Source organism: Penicillium solitum (assembly GCF_028829755.1).
Source record: "Penicillium solitum strain IBT 25940 chromosome Unknown utg000003l_segment0_segment0, whole genome shotgun sequence".
In the NCBI taxonomy this organism is placed as follows: Eukaryota; Fungi; Ascomycota; class Eurotiomycetes; order Eurotiales; family Aspergillaceae; genus Penicillium; species Penicillium solitum.
The window spans coordinates 5373351-5396489 of NW_027072123.1; the positions used below are offsets into that span (position 1 = coordinate 5373351).

A 23139-nucleotide genomic window follows, 5' to 3' on the forward strand; every position below is an offset into this window, starting at 1 on the left:
ACTCCCTTCCCACTCCCTTCCCACTCCCTTCCCACTATCTTCCCACTCCCTTCCCACTCCCTTCCCACTCCCTTCCCACTATCTTCCCACTCCCTTCCCACTCCCTTCCCACTCCCTTCCCACTATCTTCCCACTCCCTTCCCACTATCTTCCCACTCCCTTCCCATTCCCATGGAATAGAAAGTGCAGCACAGGGCAGCACAGGACAACGACTAGGCCCTTGATTGCTTCATAGCCAATCATATTGGGACGCGATTATGCCTTACCTTCAGCTATTTTATGAAAACATAATAACCTCTGCTCGGTTGTCATTAGCAGCTGGATTAATCCCTGGCGGTTTAGATTATGCATGCGCTTGCAGAATGATTCGTAATAGTTTGCGCGAGGATCAACTTCAATCTGTTCTTAACCGCTTGTATCATGCTCTAATTTGCCAGAGTAATGTCCCAAAACTTTGCTTTGAGACCCTTCTTGACAGGAGCAAATTTGTCTGATCTGCCTGGCTCATACTGCAACTTAATCAAAATACAACACTTGACACTATAAAATGGGAGGACAAATGGGAATTTGGGAGGTCTCGTAATTACCAGCAAGCGGCCAGCTCAACTAGGTACTAGATCGAGCTAGAAAGGCCGTCACCTTGACCTGCTCCTGATCTGCCTAGCTCCTTGCCATGCGGCTAATCTAAATCGTAAGGCATCGCAACCAGAACAACTTAAGACAATTACGTTTTGTACAGGAACTCAATGGTAATGCGGCCTGAGATGTTCACGTTGGCACTTGAATTCTTGCTCGAGGATCCGCTTTATAGTCTGTCTCAAAATTTGGCTTTGACCTCCCTTCGCAAAAAGCAATATTCTGATCTGCCCGGCCCCATATCACAAGCAAGATGGTGGAGCCAGCCTAGAATTGAACAACCGTAGCTAATGATGATGATCAGAGTAACATACGAGACATTGGTGCCATTCAGGGGTATAAAATCTTGCATATCTATACGGTCTCGACATCGCGGATCCTTCAATTGAGGGCCGTGCTGTTCTTAAAGTCTCCCAGCGAAGTTTTGTATCTTTTTTGTTTCAATACCTAAAGTCTTGTGCGAAATATGGATATATCAAATACCCTTTGGTGTGGTATCCTCGGGCTCTTTCGATGCTGCGGGGTCATAAGGAAACAGTCACGGGAAAACCTTCAAGGTTTGTATGCTCCTTTGGTAAATCGAACGGGCAATCGATTAATGATTGATACAGAAGAAAACCGAGCGGGCAATCCATCAACGATTTATACAGAAGAGAACTATCAGCCTTCGAGGATAAATCTTGGCCCTTCCGCTGTATCTATTTCTGCCGAAATTCTGGACTCGAAGTCTCGTCCGTTGCGCATACTCGACGAAGTCATATCAGAAGATGGCGAAGATCTGGAGACGTATTACATCATTCAGCATGAAAGGAGGAGTGAGGAGAAGATTGCAGGATCACCTTATGTTCTTAACAAACTGTGCTTCGAACACTACCGAGTTTCACGGACGGAGATGATCGGATCTTCCATTGGATGGGATCTCCTAGTGGAACGCGGCCTGCAACTGACCCTCCAAATTCAAGCTCTTGCTTGAAGACCACGTTTTCAGACAGTCCCACAACCGCTCAGCTTCTTAGCTTAGATAGTGTCATCATGAAGCTAACTTGAATTATATGGCCAATAAAAAACTTGGAAATTCGATATGCGAGGTTGTAAGAGCAGCCTTAAACTAGTACCTGTAATGGAACAAATACAAGCCAAAATCCACAATCGGTCAAGGCCGTGCCATCCCAAAGGCTTTCGTATCAGAATCTTAATCAAAAATCTTGCAGAAGGGCTATCTTGCATCCCCACCGCTAGTTCTATTCGGCAAGAGCATTTGCTAATGTATTTGGATATGTGAAGATGCGCTGGCGAGCCGGCCCTCGCCTATAAAGAGTCAGCCCTCTGTTTCCTGGTTGCTTTTATCACTTTGCTTCAAGATGTCTGACGTGGAAAGGCGGCTCGCAATATTGATTCAAGCTCTGGTGAAGACGGGTTTGGAATATATCTGTCCGCGATGCTTTCAGCTCTTTTCAGATCCAACTGCATGCTACCGTCATTGCCGAATGGAAGGAGAAGGAGGTGAAGGCGAAGGGAATAGAGATGATATCCACAAAGGTCTTGGTCTGATCACTAAGAAAGACTTTCCGGAATTCCTTCGATGCTACCGGGATGCTATTGGATTCCAGATAAATGAAAGTGAGCTTCCCTTGGGAGAGGGTCCAGGACGCCGCACTTACGAGAAAGTTTTCTCTGTTGAGTTTGTACTTGAATATTGTCGTGAGTCTTTTCACACAAACGCAAGCCCTATGTGCTGAGACTGATGAGAAAAAGTCCCAAAGAGAGAAATAATCGACGCAATGTGGTTGGCTGTGATTACGATCTAAATTAAGATCTCATTGAGCGAGATATGTCATAGTAGTGTGTTGCAGAGGAACTCATCGACTGATGACAAACTAACAGTGCAATGTAGGTACCGACAGAAAACTTTCAATTCCCATTTTGACTCGCTCATCCCACAACAAACTTTGACAGGTGTGGACCAGGAGAAGAGCAAAGGAAAATAGAAGTGGCAAAAGGCTAGTTGGAGGTGTGGTATAACATTCAGTGATTGAAGTTGGTGTTGAGGCACGTGATTGTATATATGCTGTCTTTTTATTTCTCATTGACTAGTATGATGTGACAAGGTCTCAACAGAGGGTCAAATCTAAGTATACAAGACCGCGTCGCCTTTTATCACGTGTCTTTCTAATAGCCCTAACAGTTTCCTCAATCTTCCCTCGAAGTTTGCCAACATATCCGGTCCATACATTTTCGTGTAGCTGAGGAAGATAGATCGGCACACTGTGTCAAATTGCTTGTCGGGGTCGGCGAAGAATAGAAGAAGCCTCTGGGGGAGAGGCACCATTTTCGAGTCAAAATGCCAGGCGAGAAGGGAAAGCATAGCCAAAGCACGAGTAGTGAGCTTGCTTGCCATAAGGTGCGCATATTCCTTCAGCAGTCTGTTTTTGGCCAAGGCTCTGCGTTTTCCCAAGAGCAAATAGCGATATTTTCTGAGGGCCTGGCAGGTGAATACTAGGGATGCAGTTCTAGCATTGGGTTTGTGCTGCCGCTTTATTGCTCGTTTGACCTCTCTTGTGCCCAGAAGCCACACTTGTTGAGCAATTAAAGTCGTTTCGGCGGCTTGGAGACTGGCTCTTGGGAAAGGAAACTTCATAAATTAGCATATGACTGCAGAGAAACCCAGAGTTGATTGTCTTACACAGAAGTCCTCATCCAACGACATGGTAGCAGGTATCCAGAATGGATTCTGTTGAAATATTGAAGCATGGTTCCGGGAAGGTGGACCGGTCGAGTATTTATGTTATGCTCGAGATGCTCCCGGGACCCTTGATCCAAAATCCGGACGAACAAGGAGAGAGTATTTCCCGGACGTGATATGGATCTTCTAAAAGCAGTATCTTCGAGGCCGTCCTGGCCTATAAAAACCAGTATTCCGGCCCACTTCCCCTAATACAAATACAAAAGCCTTTCAAAAACTCGGGATTTCTGTCTTACTGAAAAGTGGCGTAGACTTAGCGCCATTGCGCTGCGGGAACGCCTCTGGCCTTTCATACCGTGTTATCTGCATTCGCCTGCAGCGGATTAGTAGGGCCATTGTGGAGTTCGATTACATGCACCTTTCATTGGATAACTGACTGAGTGTCTGAGAACTAGCAATGGCTGCATGCTGATCTCACTTATAGGGATAATTTTATCCATTGCATGGGTTTGGCGCCATTTTAAGGCTACCCCTCGAATGCGGCGTACGGTGAGGCAATGAAAACCTATATAATGAATTATCAAAAAATGACTTCGTGTACCAGGGTGCAGGGTCCCTGCACATGGGAATTCTTGAAGTGCCCGAGAGTGGGTATTGCTTAGAAAGGATATCTTATTTATGCCAGTACGTTCCCCAAACTTCGGTTCTTCAAGTCCCTCGCACAGTTCGGTCCCTTCCTTTCATTGCTACCATTTCAGCCACCTACGATGGACTTCCGACTTCCCTTTCAACCTTTCTCTCATAGTAAGTAGACTTATCATCCGGTCAACATCGATACTGACAGGCCTGAAGCCATAGTCTTGAACGACCCAAGAGGGCATTCTATGACGCCTTGCCTCAGTATCCTGGCAGCATGCAGAGAGAGATATGGTCAACTTCAAACCGACGCACTCTCACCTGCCTACATTTACCTGGTCATGATGGGAAATTCGACCTACTATGCAATGAACGGTGAATTGGGTCAGCTTTTTCGGCAATTGTTGTATGATCATCTTCAAGATGAGTGGCCCAAAGCAACTGATATGGGTCGTCTCATTCAGATTACTCTGGCGGTCAAACGAGAAGTGCTTATTCGTTGTGATATATTCTATCACATGCGCGGCTATACCGCAATAACCGGGGACACGGAGGGGTCTGTCCTCGCTGAAAAAGCCATGCTGGAGGTGTTTCAGCCTGTCGTCGACTCTGATCTAGTTATTAGAGCGTGGAGGATTGAGTTCTCTTTTTCTGATTTCCGGCCGAGGGTCTCTCGGATAAGTTCACTTGAAGATTTGTGCTCGATATTTCGCCCTTTATAATTGCCTAATTCTCAAGGAATTTTACTCGATTGACAGGAAATTTAAGGATTGACACATGGGTTTGAGCGTGCCCACAGCATCAACGAGGCTTTTGTATAGAGGCATGATACTTTTGTCATCTGCATGCTTTAAGTTTTTGGAGACAGCCTAGGCAGCAAACTTGGACCGCCCGGGTGTACTTGCTTGATTCAGTCATTTATTTCTGTGTCAGGATATGAATTCCGTGCATCCAGGCATGCAAGGAAAGAAAGATGACTTTTTTGTGGAACGTTCATGACCAGAGGTAGTATGAAGCAGGCCCAGTTTACGCATCAACAGTGATTTCAACACATGTGTCAAAATTCGGATCAGACGACGTCAAGTAATGGAGAAGCAGAATGCAGCATGCCATTATTGAGGTAATAGTGTGATTTGTGGTGCGGCAAACGCAGAGCAGCATTCTGGTTGGTTCATTCAATCTGGTAGCAAAAGCTATCCGTTGAGTAGAGTAGCTAGCTCCTGATGGATTGTTCCAACGATGAGAGCACAATCCGACGGTTTAGATACACAGAACCCATTTCCCCCTAACCACATAATATTCCACAAGCCCTAGTAGGTTGATAAACTTTCTCTTAAAGCTCTTGATTGACTCCGATTTGACCATTGTCGTGTATCTGGGGTGGATGCCAATGCAAACATCGCCGAGAAGCTTCCAGGGGGTATCGAAGAATCGAAGAAGCTGACGGGGGAGAGGCACTCCAAAATCTTCGTTGAAGTGACAGGTGAGAAGGCCAAATATTTTGAGCGTGTCTTCGGTGAGGTCATCCACCATGGCTTGCACATGTCGATTTAAAATGCTGTTCTGGGTTAGAGGGATCCGTCCCTTTCTGTATCCATTCTTCCTGAGACGTTGACAGGCCAGCACTAGTGATGCAATCCCAGGATCGAGTTTGTGATGCTGTTTAATTGCGTCTTTCAGGTCTGGGGTACCCAGCCACCAAATTTGCAAAGCTGTCAATGATATTCGGGCTGATATCTCGAGGTCGGCTTCGGGAATCTGTATAATCAATCTTAGTATGGGAAAAGAAGCGAACACAATTGCCCTTACCATATTGGTGCCGTCCATTTCTATGATAAATGCAGAGGGGGAGGACAGGTGTATGCACAATCGAGAGGACAAACTACTTGGGGGATTTCTCTTAGTATATTAAGATTTTGGAATGGAGTAATATACCTCGGCGCACGGATGTAAATATTACAATACCTTTCAATAAAATGGTAATTTTCATTTTTTGACTGCGCTTGTATCGAGACAGACGTGCCCTCCTTAGTAGTTCACGATTGCTCCATACTCGCTGCAGCGAAGTCCTAGCAGCCAATCCTACTCACCCCTTGGGCATATTTCCTCGTAATAGCGCTCCTGGCCTTTTTGTGGATTCTCCCCAATACTCTCATAAGGATCATAAATCAATAAGCGCCCCAGAACCAGCCAGCCAGTCAGAGCGACGGTATGCATAACAAGTTTCCCCACCCAACACGGCGAAGCGTGAAAGGCTCTCATAATCAAGGAAGGAGGGTCATTCTCCTTCACAACGTATATAACCCCCCGCCCATCCGCGCTGCGTCCTTGATCTTTGACCTAGTACGAGCGACTCTCTTCGTTCACAATCTGCCTCCGAAACATCTCAACTTCGATTCTTTAGAATCATGGCAAACAACAATGGCCACTGGCCTCCAAATCAGCATTTCCCACCTTTCACCATTGCCCTTGAACCGAGTCCCCGGTCAGATCCACCCAGTGCGAGTATCATCAAACCTCCATTCGAAACAGGTAATCCACCAATCCACCACTGCCTGTATCCATATTCTTGAAAGTCAATCCATGAGGTTATAAATGGTGCTAATTAGTAAAAATAAGAGAGCATGACCGAGAGATTCCCTGTTCAGTACCCACAGGCCAGCTGCAATAAATCACAGCCGGCCTCGCTCCAGGCGGAAGGGAATTTCGTTCTATATTCCCAAGACGAAGCAATAAGTTTTCAGGAATATGAATATGCCCAAGTCAATCGCACCATTGGGTTTTACGGCCAGAGGGCAGCATTTGGCAGGATGCAGACGGTATTCCAGGGGAGCCCGCTGTTTTCTACCCATTGCAAAAAGGTCTTTCCTAATGAGCCTGACTTCTCATTGATTGATCAATTTGTGGCTCAAAATAATACAGTCCTGGAAAAAACACTGTCGAATCTCAAACGTTGCGACCCAGCTCGCCTGGAGGATTTCTATAGATCTGCCTTCCGAGGATTGAACCTGGTCGCGTGTGAAGCTATTTTGGCTGCATGGATGGGAGTTCTGGATCTAAGTATCTTGGGTGGAATCCAAAATACTTATTTACAGAAACCGCCATGTTCTGGTTTCTGCATCCAAGCCCCATCACCATTGACCATTGACGATCCGGGAGACTTTCTCTATTATATATTGCGTGGAAACCACGGAGAGAAACTTCCGTTCAAACGGCTTCTGGGGGCACTACACTTTGCTAGTATTGAAGCCACTGACCGAAGGAACGTCGAAACTCGTTTACTCCTGCGTGAGATTGAAATTTGGAGAGAGTTAAATCAGTAGCCATTTTACGGCCCTCACTTGTTCCCATGTTTTATTGCAACCTCCTGTCTTTTTTTAATTAAGCACACTTTCTCTTCTACAAAACTCTCTCAAAAACGTATCTATATCCATGTCACCGTGGACAAAAAAAGCTTGACCGGACTTAGGATTACGGTAGAACTGTAATTCACTCGTAGATCTTGCACTTCCGTTGGATAACATGGATTCTCCATCGAATTCACAGTCTTTGAGGGTATACGTCGTCTGGGGCTTGTGTTTGATACCGTTGCTCTTTTCACGACAGCCGATGGTGCCTGGTACAAGTCAATGTCTATTTCACTTATCCAAAAATCGCGTTATGGGTACCTGAGTGTGTCTCAGTTCGTTGGAATCGGAAAGAGGCTGACTGGATGGGGTTTCTTCATCCTGCGCGGGCTGTGGGTCATGCGTAAACAAATAAAGGTCAGCAACAGGTCATTTGGAGATGGAAGGTCTCTCAGTGGAATTTTGTGGCCAAACGTACCTGACCCCTAGGAATCTCCTTGATGGAAGGCGAAATTGACTTGGCATTGACCTGGATGGGTATGGGGTGAACCTTAAGGATTCATTAGCAAAAGGCAACAAGGGACTAAGCACGAGAATATGATACCATAGCAGTTTTCGCCGGATGCGCCTGGACACTCCCGTTCACCACTACCGAGATGTTACCTGAATCTGGATTGCCTTGGGATTTTGCATCCGTAAGTCCACCTTATAGCCATGTCATTCTGGAAAGTAGAGTCAGGGAAGACTGGATAGAGGAAAGTTGAGTGTGCTTGAGGAACCGGTTTCCTCTAACTTATCACTAAGGGAATGAGGACGATGATTAGAGATCAGAATGTGAGCGGGAATGTATCGACTGACGGCCTTATGACATATTACCCCTAGTAATGCCTAGGTATAGCTTCGTACTTTATGTGCTCTTGAAATTCAATAATAATGCGTCGTGGGTCCCAGGATGAAAGTACCATTCATAAGCGTGCTGTCCTGCTCGATCTGAAAGGAAATACGACATTACCTCTAAAATTCGTGCGTGGGCCCGTGATAACGAGGATCAACCACTGAGAAGACCTGCTTCATGCAACCCACAACATAGGTCAAGGTTCAGACCAAGGCATTGAGGCCAGTTGCGGCCATCTCGGACCAACTATTATCGTCCAATAGGAACGCTCACATGCTCGCATAGAAGGACATGTGATCAGAGGTCTCACTACTACAATGCCCGAGAGCGAGAAAAAGGTGCCACCCCAAATCTCCAATAATGGAGGAATAAACCACTCACCGGCAATGTCCAACCCTCATTTTTATTCTCATCCACCATCATATACACGGTTCATGGTTGAGAAATATACTGAAGCAGCCCTTTTACTAGTATACTCGAAGCTCACGCATCCATTGAAGGGAGCCTCTGTGTCAACATGGGCACCCGAGATCTGTTCTTTTTGGGTCGTATGAGTTATCCAAGCTCATGTACTTCACCACAATACTCTCCAGAAGATCCATGGGAGTGGAAGTCAAATGTATTCAAACTGGCTCCAAAAACAACGGAATTGTGTGTGACACACTGCAGGTCAAGCCCCGCGTCGTCGAAGGGGTAAAATGTGCTGGAATCGCCAACGGCGGCCACAAGAGAGACATGTCGAGTCAAAGCCAATCCGACCTGAGATGGATACCAACATGGTCTCTTTTGTTAGACCCATGGGCGAGAGGTTTGAATTGCCAAATTGATTGATACTTTCACAAATCCCTTCCACAAATCCAGGATGACTCAAGAACTATAAAGTTTCAGTCACGTACCGGTCTGCTAATACACGGATTCCGGCCTGTTCTCGAGAAGTCAACAATCTTCTGTCGCACCTTTTTCATTCTTACCACCGAACGATCCTGCAATCCTGGAAACCCAACTTCCCTTTTTCCTTAACGGTGCTTGCGAAGCTCTTGTTGCCTATCGCTCAGCCTATCACCATAACGTGCACTGCTCCCTCGATTCATCAGATACCCGGGTTTCATGGCCTAGTCGCTTCTTTGAGCTAAGTCAGAGTCGAAATGCCATGAGAGCAGCCTCTGTTTAATTCGCAGAGTATCTTGAAAAGACCCAAGTTCTGCACTCGTTGAGCATTGTGCAGGATTACATGGAGAAGTATCCTTCAGTATTTGAAATTCAAGCGGCCGAAACGGTTCAAAGATGGATATTGGACAGAGAAAGCATGACATTACGAGGCCCTTTGTCCGAATGAACAAAAGAAACGAAAACAAACCTGCGTCTTCTCAACCTAGATTGGATGAACAATACATAACTTACACATTGCTCTTGGGTGTCTAGAGTTGGTATGATCAGCCAGCAGGTGACAGAAATGTATATCACTTATGATATGCTACCTTTGTACGTTCATGAGTAAGTCAGATGATGAAAAATCTACCTTGTATGAATAACCACATCCTTTTCCTTTTTAGGCTGACTGAAGGTGGTTGTATATAGAACACGTCAATGGCTATTGAATTTTTGAACGGTATATCCTGGGTTTTAAGCAAACATAGTCTAATACCAGCAATTCTTTTGAGAATGACTTTGAACTTTGGATTGGGGACTGGCAGTTTCCCGCATCCACGGGTACGCGCATATATGAACAACACCCTCGCTACTCGTATAGGAAATGGCTTGCCCACCCTTTCCCCCATACTTCCAGCCCTGGTTTTTCTTTTGGGAAGAGGACAACGTTTCTTCCTGGAGAAATCTTCGGAGCCTGCCTTCAAGTCCTCCATAGCTACGGCGTGGTCGGCTTGAAAATTGACGGCTGAATTTCTCAAGAACATCCGGCCATTTATCCCTGAGAATGACGCGGTGGAACCAGATGAAATGCGTTTCTTCTTTATTGTATACTTTCTGAGACAGGCGGTGGCGGGGCGGAGTTTCGTTCTTGGTGATCCCACATTTGATGGGATTGGAAGAACGGGCTTGTCGATCTGAAAATGAATCCTGCTCTTGATCTTGCAAATTCAGACTCTTGGTATGGGTGCCGTTTTCCTGGACGGATGATGCCGACAACTTGACTGCCCGAAACATGGCACTTCCAGGGCCCTGGGACGTCTTGTGTGAGCTAGGTCGTGGATACTGGTGCGAGGATAATGTTTGATCATTCAGGAGTGAACTAATTGCCATCGGGTCACCAGATATTGATGGTTGTTGGGAGAACGGGTCTTTGGTGGTCATAATTCCCTCCATGAACAAAAACAACAGAAGAACGACGAAGGAGTAAAAGAACTGATATTGGGTATTTAAATCTCATTTATGTTATATCAGGGTCACACGTAGTATTAAAGAAACTAGTGTCGCCGGACTGGTGCTACTGCAGCACCATCGCAGTTAGACTAGCACTTGTCTTTTGTACCAACGCTCAGATCTAGTCCCTGAAGCAAAGCTTATGGCCCAATCAATTGGCGTCAGTCGCCTGACACGTCTGAAATTTTCATTTTAGCACATTGCATGGCCGGGGTTCCCAGGAATGAACATCCAGACCCAAAGCCACTACAGGCTACCATGATTAAAAGTCTCCACCAATAACTTTGTTGTGATTAAACCAAGCTATTACGTATCCCAAGGGGCCTAGTCCAACCTGACCCAGTATCGATCAGCACACTGCGCAGAAAGACCCAAGGCTTTTGCCAACCGGGACAAGGCATGTTTCTCCGGAACATTGCAACTGCCGACCTAAAATGACTTTGAGAGCCGTGAGTGAGTGCTTTGAGCCGAAGTAATCCGTGGGAAGGATTTTGAAAGCTATATTGATAAATGGTTGGGAATTGGGCTCTTAATGCCCTAGTAGGTTCCAGTTATCTTGTTGAATTAAGGAAACCACATTGCGAAGAAATTGACTCACAGCCCATAATTAAAACTAATGTCTCTTGCCCCCGCCCCAATATCATCCATCAGCTATCACATCGCCCGGCTAGAACCTCTCTTCACTGATCTATAGACCGCACCGGATCATGAAAAGCTAGGAATGTGGCAATTAAATCCTTGAATGCATTAGCGGTAATTTAAAATGGTACTAAGTGTCCGAGGATCATATTATCAGCTGTGCTGCGCCCGATTTCTTGCGGGACTGGGGATATGCGGTCAATCCCCCTTTACCTAATCCCTAGAGATGGAGATAGCTATGAGGGTAGGTGTGGGCTATGAGGACGACATTATATTTACTCCACCATTGGATTAAGTAAATGTGATTTAGTATCGAATAAAAGCACCTCGTGCATATTGCGAATGCGGTTTTGAATGTTGAGGTGGAAATTTAATGCGGTCAAGAATAGCACTTTAATCAAGGAGCTGAGTGATCAGTGAACTAATGCAGGAATGGAGCGGAACCAGAAGTCCGGAAATGAGGTGGATACTTTAGTGTGGTGTTGCGAGCACTCGCTCTCAGCCACCTATTTCCGTGCGATTCGTACTTATTCAACTCTGTAAATTATGATAGTCAGCTTTTGCTCTCAGTTTTTCTTTTTCGGCCTTTTTCTTAAATACACGGGGGAAAATCAGCTTGCTCATCAGTTATCTCTACGCAGTCCAAGAATACGCTACGGTGACTCAAGGGCGAGCATATTAGCCTGCGATAGTGTTGCACATTCAGATTCAACCACTAGCTGAAAATTCCAAACTTCTTATTCGACAATATCTTACTACACCGAACACAAACGAACGATTTTAGACGGGTTCGTTTGCAAAGAAAGCTCGTTTGTTTTGAATTTCTCTAACCGTTTTAACCGAAAGTTGATACAACCAAAAGCCCGACAAGAACCGGATCTTTTTGTTCCACATTCGCACATAATGACATCCATTCCACAAATGGTTGGCCCGGTGATTGGCCAATACCAGGCCTATGGACCGCACCAGCGTAGGACCGTGAAGGCTGCGAGGGCCGCGCAGGTTAGTTGGCTGGTTTGCCCTGAGAAAGATATAGCTGACATCGAGAGCTATAGGCCTGTGATCGATGCCGAGCTAAAAAGGCCAAGTGTGATGAGGGACGACCAAATTGCGGCTACTGCAGAGAAAGCAATCTGCCATGCTCGTATAAAGAGGAGTCGCTACGCAAGGAAAATAGGTCTACTCAAACTTTGCTAGACCATTTGACGAAGATGGAGGACAGCTTTACAGCCCAATTTCGAGCGCTACAAAATCAAATGTTGTCTGCGCAAGGAAACCCAAACCAGCCCTACAAGCCTATTCAGCGTTCACATGAACATTCTGGTACCATCGTCTCTCTCCTAGGACAAGACGAGACATTAACCCACCTCGCAGAGAGAAGTCTATTGAATTTCAGGGGACATGGTGTGGCTGTTCCAAATTATGGTCAGAATCTTGGCCTTGTGAATCCAATTCACGTCGGCTCCAAGCTTGAGGCTGAATATGCGCTTTCGACTCCCGTTCAGCACACTGCGGCCCGAAATTTGTTGCTGTGGCCCTCGATCCAGCAGCTGTTATCGGACAAGTACGACGAAGATTATGTGATACGGTTAGAAGAGGAGCGCGGTCCTCTTAGCACCTATGATCATGGGGAGATGCTGGACACTCTCGATAACAGCCCCTTACCATTGGATCCCGGCGTTTGTAGCCACGGAAATGATGGGTGCAGAGTGGGATTTGACGGAGACGTCGATATTGATATGCTTGGTAACGTGACGCTGGGTGGTGTCGCAGCTCAACGTTACTTTGGGAGCTACCTCTCTAACATGTATAAGCTTCACCCGTTCCTTGATCGGAATGAACTCGACAACAAGGTGAATAGGTTTATTCAATCTTACTGCCACTTCAATTCCTCTCCAGGCTCTGTCACCGACTGTGTACAGCCAGCACGCGATGAGCCACCGTCGAAGAAACGGAGGAGCTTCAATCGCAGCCTTGGTATACACAGCGAGGATAAGGAGACCTGCTGCAACTCGCCACGACCACGGGTGGATCGAAATATTCACAGTTCCATAGTATTGCTATGCCTAGCCCTGGGTGCAATTTGCGAAGCTCCTACTCCCCTCTCGGCGTCTATCATGAACAGGAAGATCGGCTACCGCGGCCAGCGCACCACATCACCTCTTCCCGCCCATATCGAGACAGATTATGCGAACGGTGCACTCTCGCCCACAATGCGCAATGAAGATGCGAATACGATGAACAACCAAAACATCCCTGGTATTACGCTGTACAGATATGCTACAGGAATTTTGAGCCACTTGCAGGGTGCAAACGAGCTGGAGCACGTTCAGGCGGGGCTGCTTGCTGGACTATATGCCGGCCAGCTAGCTCATCCGTTTCAGAGTCATAGTTGGATTTCACAAGCCTCGAGGGCTTGTCAGGTGCTGACAAGACCAAAGCGGTATGAAAGTCTCAACCAGGGCTCAGTGAGGGACCTCCATAGCTCCGTATACTGGGCATGTCTAGAGTTGGAGAGTGACTTACTTGCAGGGCTTGATCTTCCAGCCAGTGGCATCTCTCATTCAGAAGGTCGGATACACCTCCCCAAAGGACAATTCACAATTAGTCTCCCAGAACACTTCAGTACAAGCCCAAGTATGATCATGATGTTCTACAACGCTCAAATCCACCTGCGCAAAATCCTGAATCGAGTCCCCACCGACCTCTACAAAATCAAAAAACAGGGGGAAACACTGTGGTCATATACCGCCCAAGGAGCTTTGAGCGAAAACCTGGATCTCTGGCGCAGATCTCTGCCCGACAGTATGCAGTGGAAGGAAACCGACGAGCCAGCCAATGAAATAAACGCCGCCCACATGCGGGCAACGTACTACGGTGCCCTGTATATTATCCACCGACCGTTCCTCTACCACGCTCTGCATGGCACCTATGCTCTAAACATGGCGAAAACACCAACCACCTCACTCGCTAACGGATCGACAGCCGCTGAAGTCCAACTCCGGGCGCTGCCTGAAAATTTACAGGATGCCTGTAAGATCTGTATTGATTCTGCAATTCGGAGTACTGTGGCTTTTGATTGTGTAGATACCCATCGGTTGGTAGTAACCAATATCTTTGGCACAGCCCATTCGTATGCGGACCCAACTAATCTGGAGAAATGTGGACGCTAAAGGGCAATACTAATGATCTTTCATGTTATATAGGCAATTTGGCAACATGCTTGTTCTCTCCGCGACCTACATGTCAAGCCTGAGCAAACTAGTCGCTGAACATGATCTCGAGCGTATCCTCAAACGCACAATCGGCTTCCTTGTCCAAAATGGAAATATATCACCTACCATCCGCGCCGATGCCCGTATGCTCACGGAGATCTACCAGAAGATCTTCCACCGCGCTCCTGACCTGAACAACTATACATTGCGTATGAACCACCAGTGAATTTCCGTCCAGAATCCGGCTTTCCTTCCTTTTAGTCTGTGTATTGGATTGGGATAGCAGTAGATATGGTGGAATTAGAGCGAAGGGAAGTAGAAAAGAAAGAGCAGCACAAATTGGAGGGTAATGGTAGATTGTTAGGCTATCCGAAGTCTCCGTCTACTGCATTTTGTGCTTTTATGTTGAAATGGTCTTAACAAAGGAAACATTCCACTGATGAAAAAATGGTATATCGATATTCTTTAAGCTTAATGAATCGTTCCGCATAGTTAAAGATTTCGTTTTACAAATATATATTGACTGGACCTATTATCGAGCTCTGCCCAGAAGTACAAAAATAGTTATAATAAAATCCTTCCTTGAACTCAGAAACCACATATCAAAATCACAACCTTCCTCGGGCTGAATATAGCAACTTGAAGCTATGAAGCAAATTAGTGATTGAGGTATTGTTCTGGTCAAGGTACATACCGACGTGGATTGGACCCACAGACATGGTCTTATACACACAAGGATTGTTGTGACTAGGGAATAAAGGGAAAGTAAAATTGACCCAATTGATGCCACTCAGAGAGCCTTCTGGTGCTTGGGGGCCTTGGGGCTTGGATATCGCGAAAATAAATCGAAGTTAGTGGTCGCACAGACATGGGTTTCATGCATATGAACCAAAATCTAATGAATTGAGCACGAATAAAGCCTTGACCGGCCAATATCATAAACGTGAATAACGCAAGTAAAGTATTGTGATGCTGCTGATGAGCTAGTGAGAGGCTACTTCAGTCCGTAATTCTTCCTTTGCGATGGGATGAGTCTGACAGCCAGCAGCTTCGACAACCCATGTTTCATATTATGACGAAGTGTACGGCATGCTCATCTACTGGATAGCCCATCAACCGTTTGTCCGCAATGCTCTTTTACCATGGCTTGCACATGTCGATTTAAAATGCTGTTCTGGGTTAGAGGGATCCGTCCCTTTCTGTATCCACTCTTCCTGAGACGTTGACTGGCCAGTACTAGTGATACAATCCCGGGATCGAGTTTGCGTTGCCGTTAAATTGCGTCTTCCAGGCCTGGGGTACCCAGCCACCAAATTTGCAAAGCTGTTAATGATATTCGGGCTGATATCTTGAGGTCGGCTTGGGGAAAGTGTATAATAAATCTTAGTATGGGAAAAGAAGCGAACAATCTTGCCCTTACCATATCGGTGCCGTCCTTTTCTATGATGAATGCAGAAGTGGAGGACTGGGCAGGTGTATGCACAATCGAAGGGGCAAGCAACTTGCATGGGGATCTCCCTTTGTATATTCCAGGTTTTGGAGTGGGAGTGATAGCTTCGGCGCACGGATGTAAATATTACAATACCTTTCAATAAAATGGTAATTTTCATTTTTTGACTGCGCTTGTATCGAGACGAACGTGCCCTACCTATGCTCCATACTCGCTGCAGCGAAGTGTCTGAGTAGCCAATCCTACTCACCCCTTGTGTAAATATCCTTGTAAAGCGCCCCTGCCTTTTTGTGGATTATTCCCAAATACTCTCATCTCTCATGAGAATTCCAAATCAAGAAGTGCCCCAGATCTCGTTAGCCAGTCAGGGCGACGGCATGCATCACAAGTTTCCCCACCCAACACGGCGAAGCGTGAAAGGCTCTCTTACGTAATGATGGAAGGTCATTAGTTACCCTTCATAACGTATATAACTCCCGCCCAGAGCGCTGCGTCCTTGATCTCCAGCCTGGTACGACCGGCCCTCTTCATTCGCAGTGTGCCCCCGAAACATCTCAACTTCGATTCTTTGGACCATGGCAAACAACAATGGCCACTGGCCTCCACATGTGCATTCCCAAACTTCCAGCACCCCGGTGCCGAGTCCCCATTTATATCCGCTCAGTGGGAGTATCAACAGTCATCCCTTCGAAACAGGTAATCCACCACTGCCTGACGTCTTAAGTCCTTAAGGCCAATCCACGAAGTTATAAATGGTGCTAATTACCCAAAAAATGGTATGGCCGAGAATTTCTCTGTTCAGTACTTGCAGGCCAACTCTGGTAAATCACAGCCAGCCTTGCCTCAGGTGGAAGAAAGCAGGCTCCAGGACTTTAATTATTATGCCCTCGTCAATCGCACTATTGGGTTCCACGGCCAGGAAGCAATTTGGCAGTATTCAGAAGTCATTCCTAGGGATGGAATGGCCCAATTCAAGGCAAGCTGTGCCCCAGAGCTTGGAGTGAGGTAAATATTATTCCCATGCTTGATTGCTGATATACGAGATTGGATAGGAGACAAAGGCATAATGGGCCCAACGGTTGTGTGCTCCTCCGATTCAGCCCCCTCCCTATGAACGACAATACTGCGCGAGGGTCTCTCTCAACTAGGAGCCCGCTGTTTTCTACCCATTGCAAAAAGTTCTTTTCTAATGAGCCTGACTTCTCATTAATTGAGCAATTTGTAACTTGGAACCACCCAAGCCTGGAAAATACACTGTCGAATCTCAAACGTTGCGACGCAGCTCGCCTGGAGAACTTCTATAGATCTGCCTTCGAGGGATTAGACCTGCAAGCGTGTGAAGCTATTTTGCATCTATGGAGGGGATCTCTGAGTCGAGAGGTCTTGTTTGGAATCCAAAATACTTGTTCGAAGGAACTGACGCGTCCTGGTTTCTGCTTCCAAGATCCGTCATCATTTACCCACACTGACGATTGAAGATACGCCAGACGCTCTCTATCATATATTACGCGTAAACCATGAGTAGAAATCCCTTTCAAAAGGCTTCTGGAAGCACTACGCTTTGTTAGTATCGAAACCACTGACAGAAAGAACGTTGAAGCTCTTTACCCCTGCGTGAAATTGAAATTTGGACAGAGTTATATCAGTAGCCAATTTACGGCGCTCACTTGATTCTGATGGTTTACTGAAGGCTCCTGTCTATACGTGTTCCAATATGTTCGACCTCTTAATGGAATGCTCCCTGTCAATCTGTAACGTATAAAACGAGTCTGCTTCCGAAATATGTAGTTTCAAACGTTGACAAGGATCTTGGATGTAATTCCCTCATTCTGTTATATGTCTGGAGAACTGCAGGCTAACTATAAAATAGATCAAAGCAGGACAAAAGCAGCTGCGTGAAATTCTTTTGTCCATTAAGCTTACTTTTTCTTTTCACAAAACTCTCTCCAAAACCTATCTTTACCCATGTCACCATTGACAATAATAGCTCGACCACTGTTGGAATCACGGAAGACCACTGTTTTACTAGTAGTTCTTCCACTTCCGATGAATAACATGCTTGTTCCATCAAATGTGCAGTCTTTGAAGGTATACGTCGTCCGGGGCTTGTGATTGATACCGTTGCTCCTTCCGCAACAGCCGATGGTGTCTAGTGCAAGTCAATATCCAAGACACATATTCAGAAGGCGCGTCATGGGTACCTGAGTGTCTCAGTTTGTCGGAATCGGAAAGAAGTTGACTGGATGGGTCTTCTTCGTCCTGGGTGGGCTGCGGGTCACGCGTAAACGAATAATGGTTAGCAACAGGTCATTCGGAGATGGAAGGGCTCTCGCTGGAATTCTATGGCCAAACGTACCTGACCCCCAGAATTCTCCTTGATGAAATTCGAAATTGGCTTGGGACCGACCTGGAGGGATGTGGGATGAACCTTGTAGACTTATTAGCAAAAAGGCAACAGGATTCTTCAGGAAACTAAGCACGAGGATATGATACCATAGCATTTTTCTCCGGACGTGGCTGGATACTCCCGTTCACCACTGTCGAGGTGTTACCTGAATCGGGATTGTCTTGGGATTTTGCATCCTGAAGCCCGCTTTCCAGCCATGTAAGGGTCATTCTGAAAGTAGAATCTCTTCAAGGAAGACTGAATATTGGAAAATCGAGTGTGCTTGAGGAACAGGTTTTCTCGAGATTACCACGAGGGAAAGGAGACGATGAAGAGAGATCAGAATGTGAGGGGGAATGTATCGACTGACGGCCTTATGACATATTACCCCTAGTAACGCCTAGGTATGACTTCGTACTTTATGCGCTCTTAAAATTCAATAATAATGCCCCGTGGGTCTCCGGATGAATGCGTCTACCATACACAAGCGTACCATACCGCTGGACGTGGAAACAAATGCGGAACGGCCTGTAAAATTACTGCGTGGGCCCCGGTAACGAGGTTCGGCCATTGAGAAGACCTGCTTCATGCAACCGACAACATAAGCCAATGTTCAGACCACGGCATAGATGCAATTTGCGGATAGCTTGGAACAATTATCTTAGGCAAGGCCAAAGTCTGATTCGTCTACGCTAGCTTCCAATAGAAAAGCTCGCATACTCGCATAAAAGGGCGCGTGGTTAGAGCCCTCACTAGTACAATGCCGCGAGAGCGAGAAAGAAGCACCATCCCCTTCCCCTAAATCCTTAATAATAGAGGCCTATCCTACTCCCCAGCAATGTGCAACCATCATTTTCATTCTTACCCACCATTATATATACCGTTCATAATTGAGAACTACCCTGAAGTAGCTTGTTCTTCGCCCATATACTTGGAGAAGCTCGTGCGTCCATTGGAGCCCCCACTCCGTATCAACAGGGGCACCCGAGCTCAGTTCTCTTTTGATCATGAGTTATCGTTACCTGAGCTCATATACTTCACCGCAATATCCTTCGGGGTATCCTATAGGGATGGGCAACAGATCTTTTGAGGCTGGCTCTCAAAACTACGGCTTCGTCTACGAACAACCTCCGCCAGCACCCTTTTTAGCAGCACCACTCGCGCTCTCTCTATCACCCATAACCACGCCCCCCAAGTATCGCGCGATCCAACCTCGACCCAGTGAATGCGGCCCCGACGCCGAAAAGCTCGATGACAAGCTGAAAGTTAAGCCTCGGAGGCGTCGAAGGAGTAAAACGCACCGGAATCGCCCACGGCGCCACAAGAGAGAAATGAGGAGTCAAAGCCAGTCCGACTCGAGGCGGATGTCAACAAGGTCTCTTTGTCTAGACCCAGGAGCGAGAGGTTTGAATTGCCTAATTGTTTGATACTTCCACGAATCCCAAGGCTGACTCAAGGACCATAAACATCAGATCAAAAGGCGTACCATTCAGCCAATATACGGATTCTGACCTGTGCTCGAGTAGTCAAGAACCCTCCGTATCTTGTCCATTTTCACCTTCAACCGACCTTGCAAGCCCAGCGGGGAATCGACCGCCGCTTTTGCCCAGTGATGCTTCCGAAGCGCTTGTCACTGGCTGGCCAGCCTATTACGACATGCACTGCTCCATTTGTTCGCCAGCTATCCAGTTTCTATTGCCGAATAAATCCGTTGAGCTAAGCCAAAATCAATATCCCATAGAAGCAGCTTTTATTGGATTCGCAGAGCATCTTCAAAAGTCTCAAGTTCTACAGTCATTGAGCATTATGCAGGATTATAGCACCCTTCCATTTTTGAAAGGCAAGCCCTAGAGACGGTACAAAGATGGGCGGTGGACATTGAAAGCGTCAAAGTACCAGGGTCTTTGTCCTAATGAGCAAAAACGACGGAAACACACAGTTTCTAGACCAAGGTCATGAATGATATATAACCTCACAAGTTGCCCTTGGAAGTCCAACATTTTTATTACCAGTCGGCAGTTGACAAGAATATGTAGAGCCCACATCAATACTATACTACGCCACTCTCGTATGTACATGGATAATTGAGATAATACATAATCCTGTTTACCAATTTAAGTAGGATGATTTCCCGGCACAGTGGCCAGTGTTTATCATTCAGCATGTTTTGAGCCTACGCAGAGTAGATGAAGGCGGTTGAATGTATGAGTATCACAGCTATTGATTTGTTGAACAAGGTGTCTTCGGATTTCCGTATCCTCAAAGAGTAAACAATCGTGATCCAAATTAGCAAGTCTGTCCAGAATCATCGTAATCTTTGGGTTGGGAACAGGCTGTTTTAAAAGCTTCCAGCATCCACGGGTACGACAAATTCGTGCGACGAATGATAGATTCGACCTTTCTTAGATAGGAAATGTCTCGCTCGGCTTCAGGCTCACAGAAGCGGTCCTGCCCTGGGAGAGATGGTAGTCTTTCGCCTTGATCCCTCGATAACACATGCATTCTATTCCTTGGGTGCCAAGACGTCGGCAGTTCGGGAATTAGCGGTTAAAGCTCTCAAGGGTATCGTCCCATGGTTGCCTGAGAGCAACGCGTTTGTACCAGACAAACCAAATCTCCTCCTCGTCGTATCTTAGGCGATTGTGATTGCTTCTGGTTACGCGACGTTTGGAACTGGTCTGTTTCGCAGTGATTGAAGAAATATGTGGAAGGTCCGAAAATTGCACCTGCTTGCCATCCTGCAAACTTGGGCTCTTGAAATAGCTACTACCGGGTTGGACTGTGGATTTCTATTTGAGGCCTTGGAACGTTTTTTTCGAGTAGGGTCTCGGGTGCTGGTGCCAGCAAATTTCCGGATCGGTCAACAGCGAACCAATGCTCATTGGATTATGTGATATTGATGACTGTCCCACAAATGATTATTTGTCTGCATGATCAAGAAGTCCAAAAGAGAAAAGGAGGGATGAGAAGAGACCACCCAATCTACAGAAATGATATAACTTATACAAGGGGCGTCCGCAATATTAATACGGATCGGGCTGGTACTACTGCAGTTTCATCACTCGCCATCTTATACTTAACTGCAGTAGGATGCAGGCCTACCCCCTGAAGTAAATCTAGAGAGAACTTAGGCCCTGGCCAGTGGAGGTCAGCCGCATGGCGCCACTGGAAAATCTCCACCTTGGTAGACTCTATGCCCACGGCTTTGCTCCCAGGAGCCAACTTTTGGCCCCAATGCCATCAGCCTAGAAAAGAAGAGTCAGTTGACCTAAATCAACAAAAAGGGGCGGGTGTTTGTATCGTTAGCATGGTATTGCTAACCAAGGTACGAGCTTATGGCCGATCCGCTTACAACTGCCCCACAATCCGGTGTAATTTTGTGCTCTGAGAGCCAAGATAATAATACAAAGCAGTTGTGAACCGGCTGGTCTATTATGAGGGGATTATAAGTTTTAAAGTGCCAGATCGTCTTTTTTCACCCCCTATAGTATGACGAACAGTTGCATTCGAGTCTGATGTGTGCCGGAACCAGACTTGTGAGAGGGTAGAAACAAATGCCAGAAATGTGTATCGGGCATCTTAGTCGCCATACCGGTTCCGCTACTGTTTTACTGTTGCTTGAGTAGTTTTGTCTGGAATAGGACTAGGAGAACTATATCCAGCTGCGAAGGGACAATCTCAATCTCAGCCATGGAGACAGAGTGGACTGGACCATATTGGCTGCCCCACTGGGTCTAGGCTTTCATATAGCTTGCAACAGGCAATAAGAAGATGCCAACAAACCGGACATGATAGTCCAGCAGTAATGCCCGTAGATTCCTAGTCTAATGCCAGGGTTTCTATACTATGAGTCATGGTAGTGTGTTAATTATGTTTAATGGAGCGAATCGGATGACATCCGCGTTGACACTGAGGTAGAACGCCACGACTGGAATGGTGGAAGAGCGGTGTCTACGTCTACCCAGGTCCAGACCTTTCTGCTCGATTCGTGCGCAACAAATAAAGAAAATTGAAGGAAAATCAAATATACTGTGCTTTAAGAATCTATATAAGACGGCAGGGCTCTCAGTCCAGCTGATACTGCATCCTCTCTTCAAGTCACTATTATTTCCCCTTAACCACCTCGGCCATGGCATCTTCCTTCAATGACTCAACTACAGAGCCCATCCTGGTGAGGCTCCAGGATGCCAATATCCCTATGTCTGTTCTCCAAGAAAATAATCCCGACATCAACAGATTTACAGCCAGCGTCATCGCTTTCCGCCAAAACTCAGAAACCCCGTCCCAGCCTGAGGTTCTGCTGATCCAGCGTGGATATGAGGGCTCCTGGGGCGGAAGCTAGGAGGGACCTGGGGGAGGGTATGAAACTGGCAAAGACGTCTCCATCTTGCAGACTGCCCTACGTGAGACCAAGGAGGAGGCCAGCTTGGAAATATCGTCCAACTTCATCTTCCCGCTTGTGTACAGGACCACTTTCTGGCACAAAGAGTCACGAATGGCTAGTTACACATTCATCGTGGAGCTATCCAAAGAAGTTCCGATAGTTTTGTCGGATGAACATCTAGATTGGGGCTTTTTCAATGAGAAAGAAATCTGTCTTTTTAGTCCATACGAGAAGGGGAAAGCCCAAGATGGACATGTGGTGCTTAAAAGGAAAAAGGAAACCCTCCGCCATTTTTTTTTCAACAAGGAGAGGCTCCGAAACGGCGATGTGAGTACACAGAATCCTGCAGAGAGGACTGAATAGCTAGTCGAGATATGGAAGAGACGGGCTCGAATATTATTCCCCGCCGCCACTGGATTTGTCGAACGGGATATTTTATGGGGTGACATCATGAGCAACCCCTTCAACACTGATCCATTAAGCTTCAAT

The 23139-nt window shown here is 46.4% G+C and overlaps 10 protein-coding genes across 10 annotated transcripts; 5 read left to right on the forward strand and 5 right to left on the reverse strand.

Annotated features, from left to right (window-relative positions):
- Positions 1 to 1234: 1234 nt before the first annotated feature.
- Positions 1235 to 1609, forward strand: N7455_006002 (uncharacterized protein; the record flags this gene model as incomplete). Its single annotated transcript, XM_065605171.1, has 1 exon — positions 1235 to 1609. One exon carries the CDS (start codon positions 1235 to 1237, stop codon positions 1607 to 1609), a length of 375 nt encoding a protein of 124 aa, XP_065462071.1.
- A 1155-nt stretch (positions 1610 to 2764) lies between these two features.
- On the reverse strand, positions 2765 to 3343 carry N7455_006003 (uncharacterized protein; the record flags this gene model as incomplete). Its single annotated transcript, XM_065605172.1, has 2 exons — positions 2765 to 3268; positions 3320 to 3343. The coding sequence occupies 2 exons, from the start codon at positions 3341 to 3343 to the stop codon at positions 2765 to 2767; spliced, it is 528 nt and encodes a 175-aa protein (XP_065462072.1).
- A 1872-nt stretch (positions 3344 to 5215) lies between these two features.
- On the reverse strand, positions 5216 to 5782 carry N7455_006004 (uncharacterized protein; the record flags this gene model as incomplete). Its single annotated transcript, XM_065605173.1, has 2 exons — positions 5216 to 5713; positions 5765 to 5782. 2 exons carry the CDS (start codon positions 5780 to 5782, stop codon positions 5216 to 5218), a joined length of 516 nt encoding a protein of 171 aa, XP_065462073.1.
- Positions 5783 to 6579: 797 nt separating this feature from the next.
- Positions 6580 to 7103, forward strand: N7455_006005 (uncharacterized protein; the record flags this gene model as incomplete). Its single annotated transcript, XM_065605174.1, has 2 exons — positions 6580 to 7015; positions 7051 to 7103. 2 exons carry the CDS (start codon positions 6580 to 6582, stop codon positions 7101 to 7103), a joined length of 489 nt encoding a protein of 162 aa, XP_065462074.1.
- Positions 7104 to 9835: 2732 nt separating this feature from the next.
- Positions 9836 to 10519, reverse strand: N7455_006006 (uncharacterized protein; the record flags this gene model as incomplete). Its single annotated transcript, XM_065605175.1, has 1 exon — positions 9836 to 10519. The coding sequence occupies one exon, from the start codon at positions 10517 to 10519 to the stop codon at positions 9836 to 9838; it is 684 nt and encodes a 227-aa protein (XP_065462075.1).
- A 1599-nt stretch (positions 10520 to 12118) lies between these two features.
- On the forward strand, positions 12119 to 14656 carry N7455_006007 (transcriptional regulator family TF; the record flags this gene model as incomplete). The annotated part of the gene is made up of 3 exons (XM_065605176.1): positions 12119 to 12217; positions 12271 to 14348; positions 14422 to 14656. 3 exons carry the CDS (start codon positions 12119 to 12121, stop codon positions 14654 to 14656), a joined length of 2412 nt encoding a protein of 803 aa, XP_065462076.1.
- Positions 14657 to 16658: 2002 nt separating this feature from the next.
- Positions 16659 to 16889, forward strand: N7455_006008 (uncharacterized protein; the record flags this gene model as incomplete). The annotated part of the gene is made up of 1 exon (XM_065605177.1): positions 16659 to 16889. The coding sequence occupies one exon, from the start codon at positions 16659 to 16661 to the stop codon at positions 16887 to 16889; it is 231 nt and encodes a 76-aa protein (XP_065462077.1).
- Positions 16890 to 17947: 1058 nt separating this feature from the next.
- Positions 17948 to 18496, reverse strand: N7455_006009 (uncharacterized protein; the record flags this gene model as incomplete). Its single annotated transcript, XM_065605178.1, has 3 exons — positions 17948 to 18148; positions 18237 to 18287; positions 18374 to 18496. The coding sequence occupies 3 exons, from the start codon at positions 18494 to 18496 to the stop codon at positions 17948 to 17950; spliced, it is 375 nt and encodes a 124-aa protein (XP_065462078.1).
- Positions 18497 to 20806: 2310 nt separating this feature from the next.
- N7455_006010 (uncharacterized protein) lies at positions 20807 to 21148 on the reverse strand (the record flags this gene model as incomplete). The annotated part of the gene is made up of 2 exons (XM_065605179.1): positions 20807 to 21029; positions 21075 to 21148. The coding sequence occupies 2 exons, from the start codon at positions 21146 to 21148 to the stop codon at positions 20807 to 20809; spliced, it is 297 nt and encodes a 98-aa protein (XP_065462079.1).
- A 1247-nt stretch (positions 21149 to 22395) lies between these two features.
- Positions 22396 to 22608, forward strand: N7455_006011 (uncharacterized protein; the record flags this gene model as incomplete). The annotated part of the gene is made up of 1 exon (XM_065605180.1): positions 22396 to 22608. One exon carries the CDS (start codon positions 22396 to 22398, stop codon positions 22606 to 22608), a length of 213 nt encoding a protein of 70 aa, XP_065462080.1.
- Between the last annotated feature and the right edge of the window lie 531 nt (positions 22609 to 23139).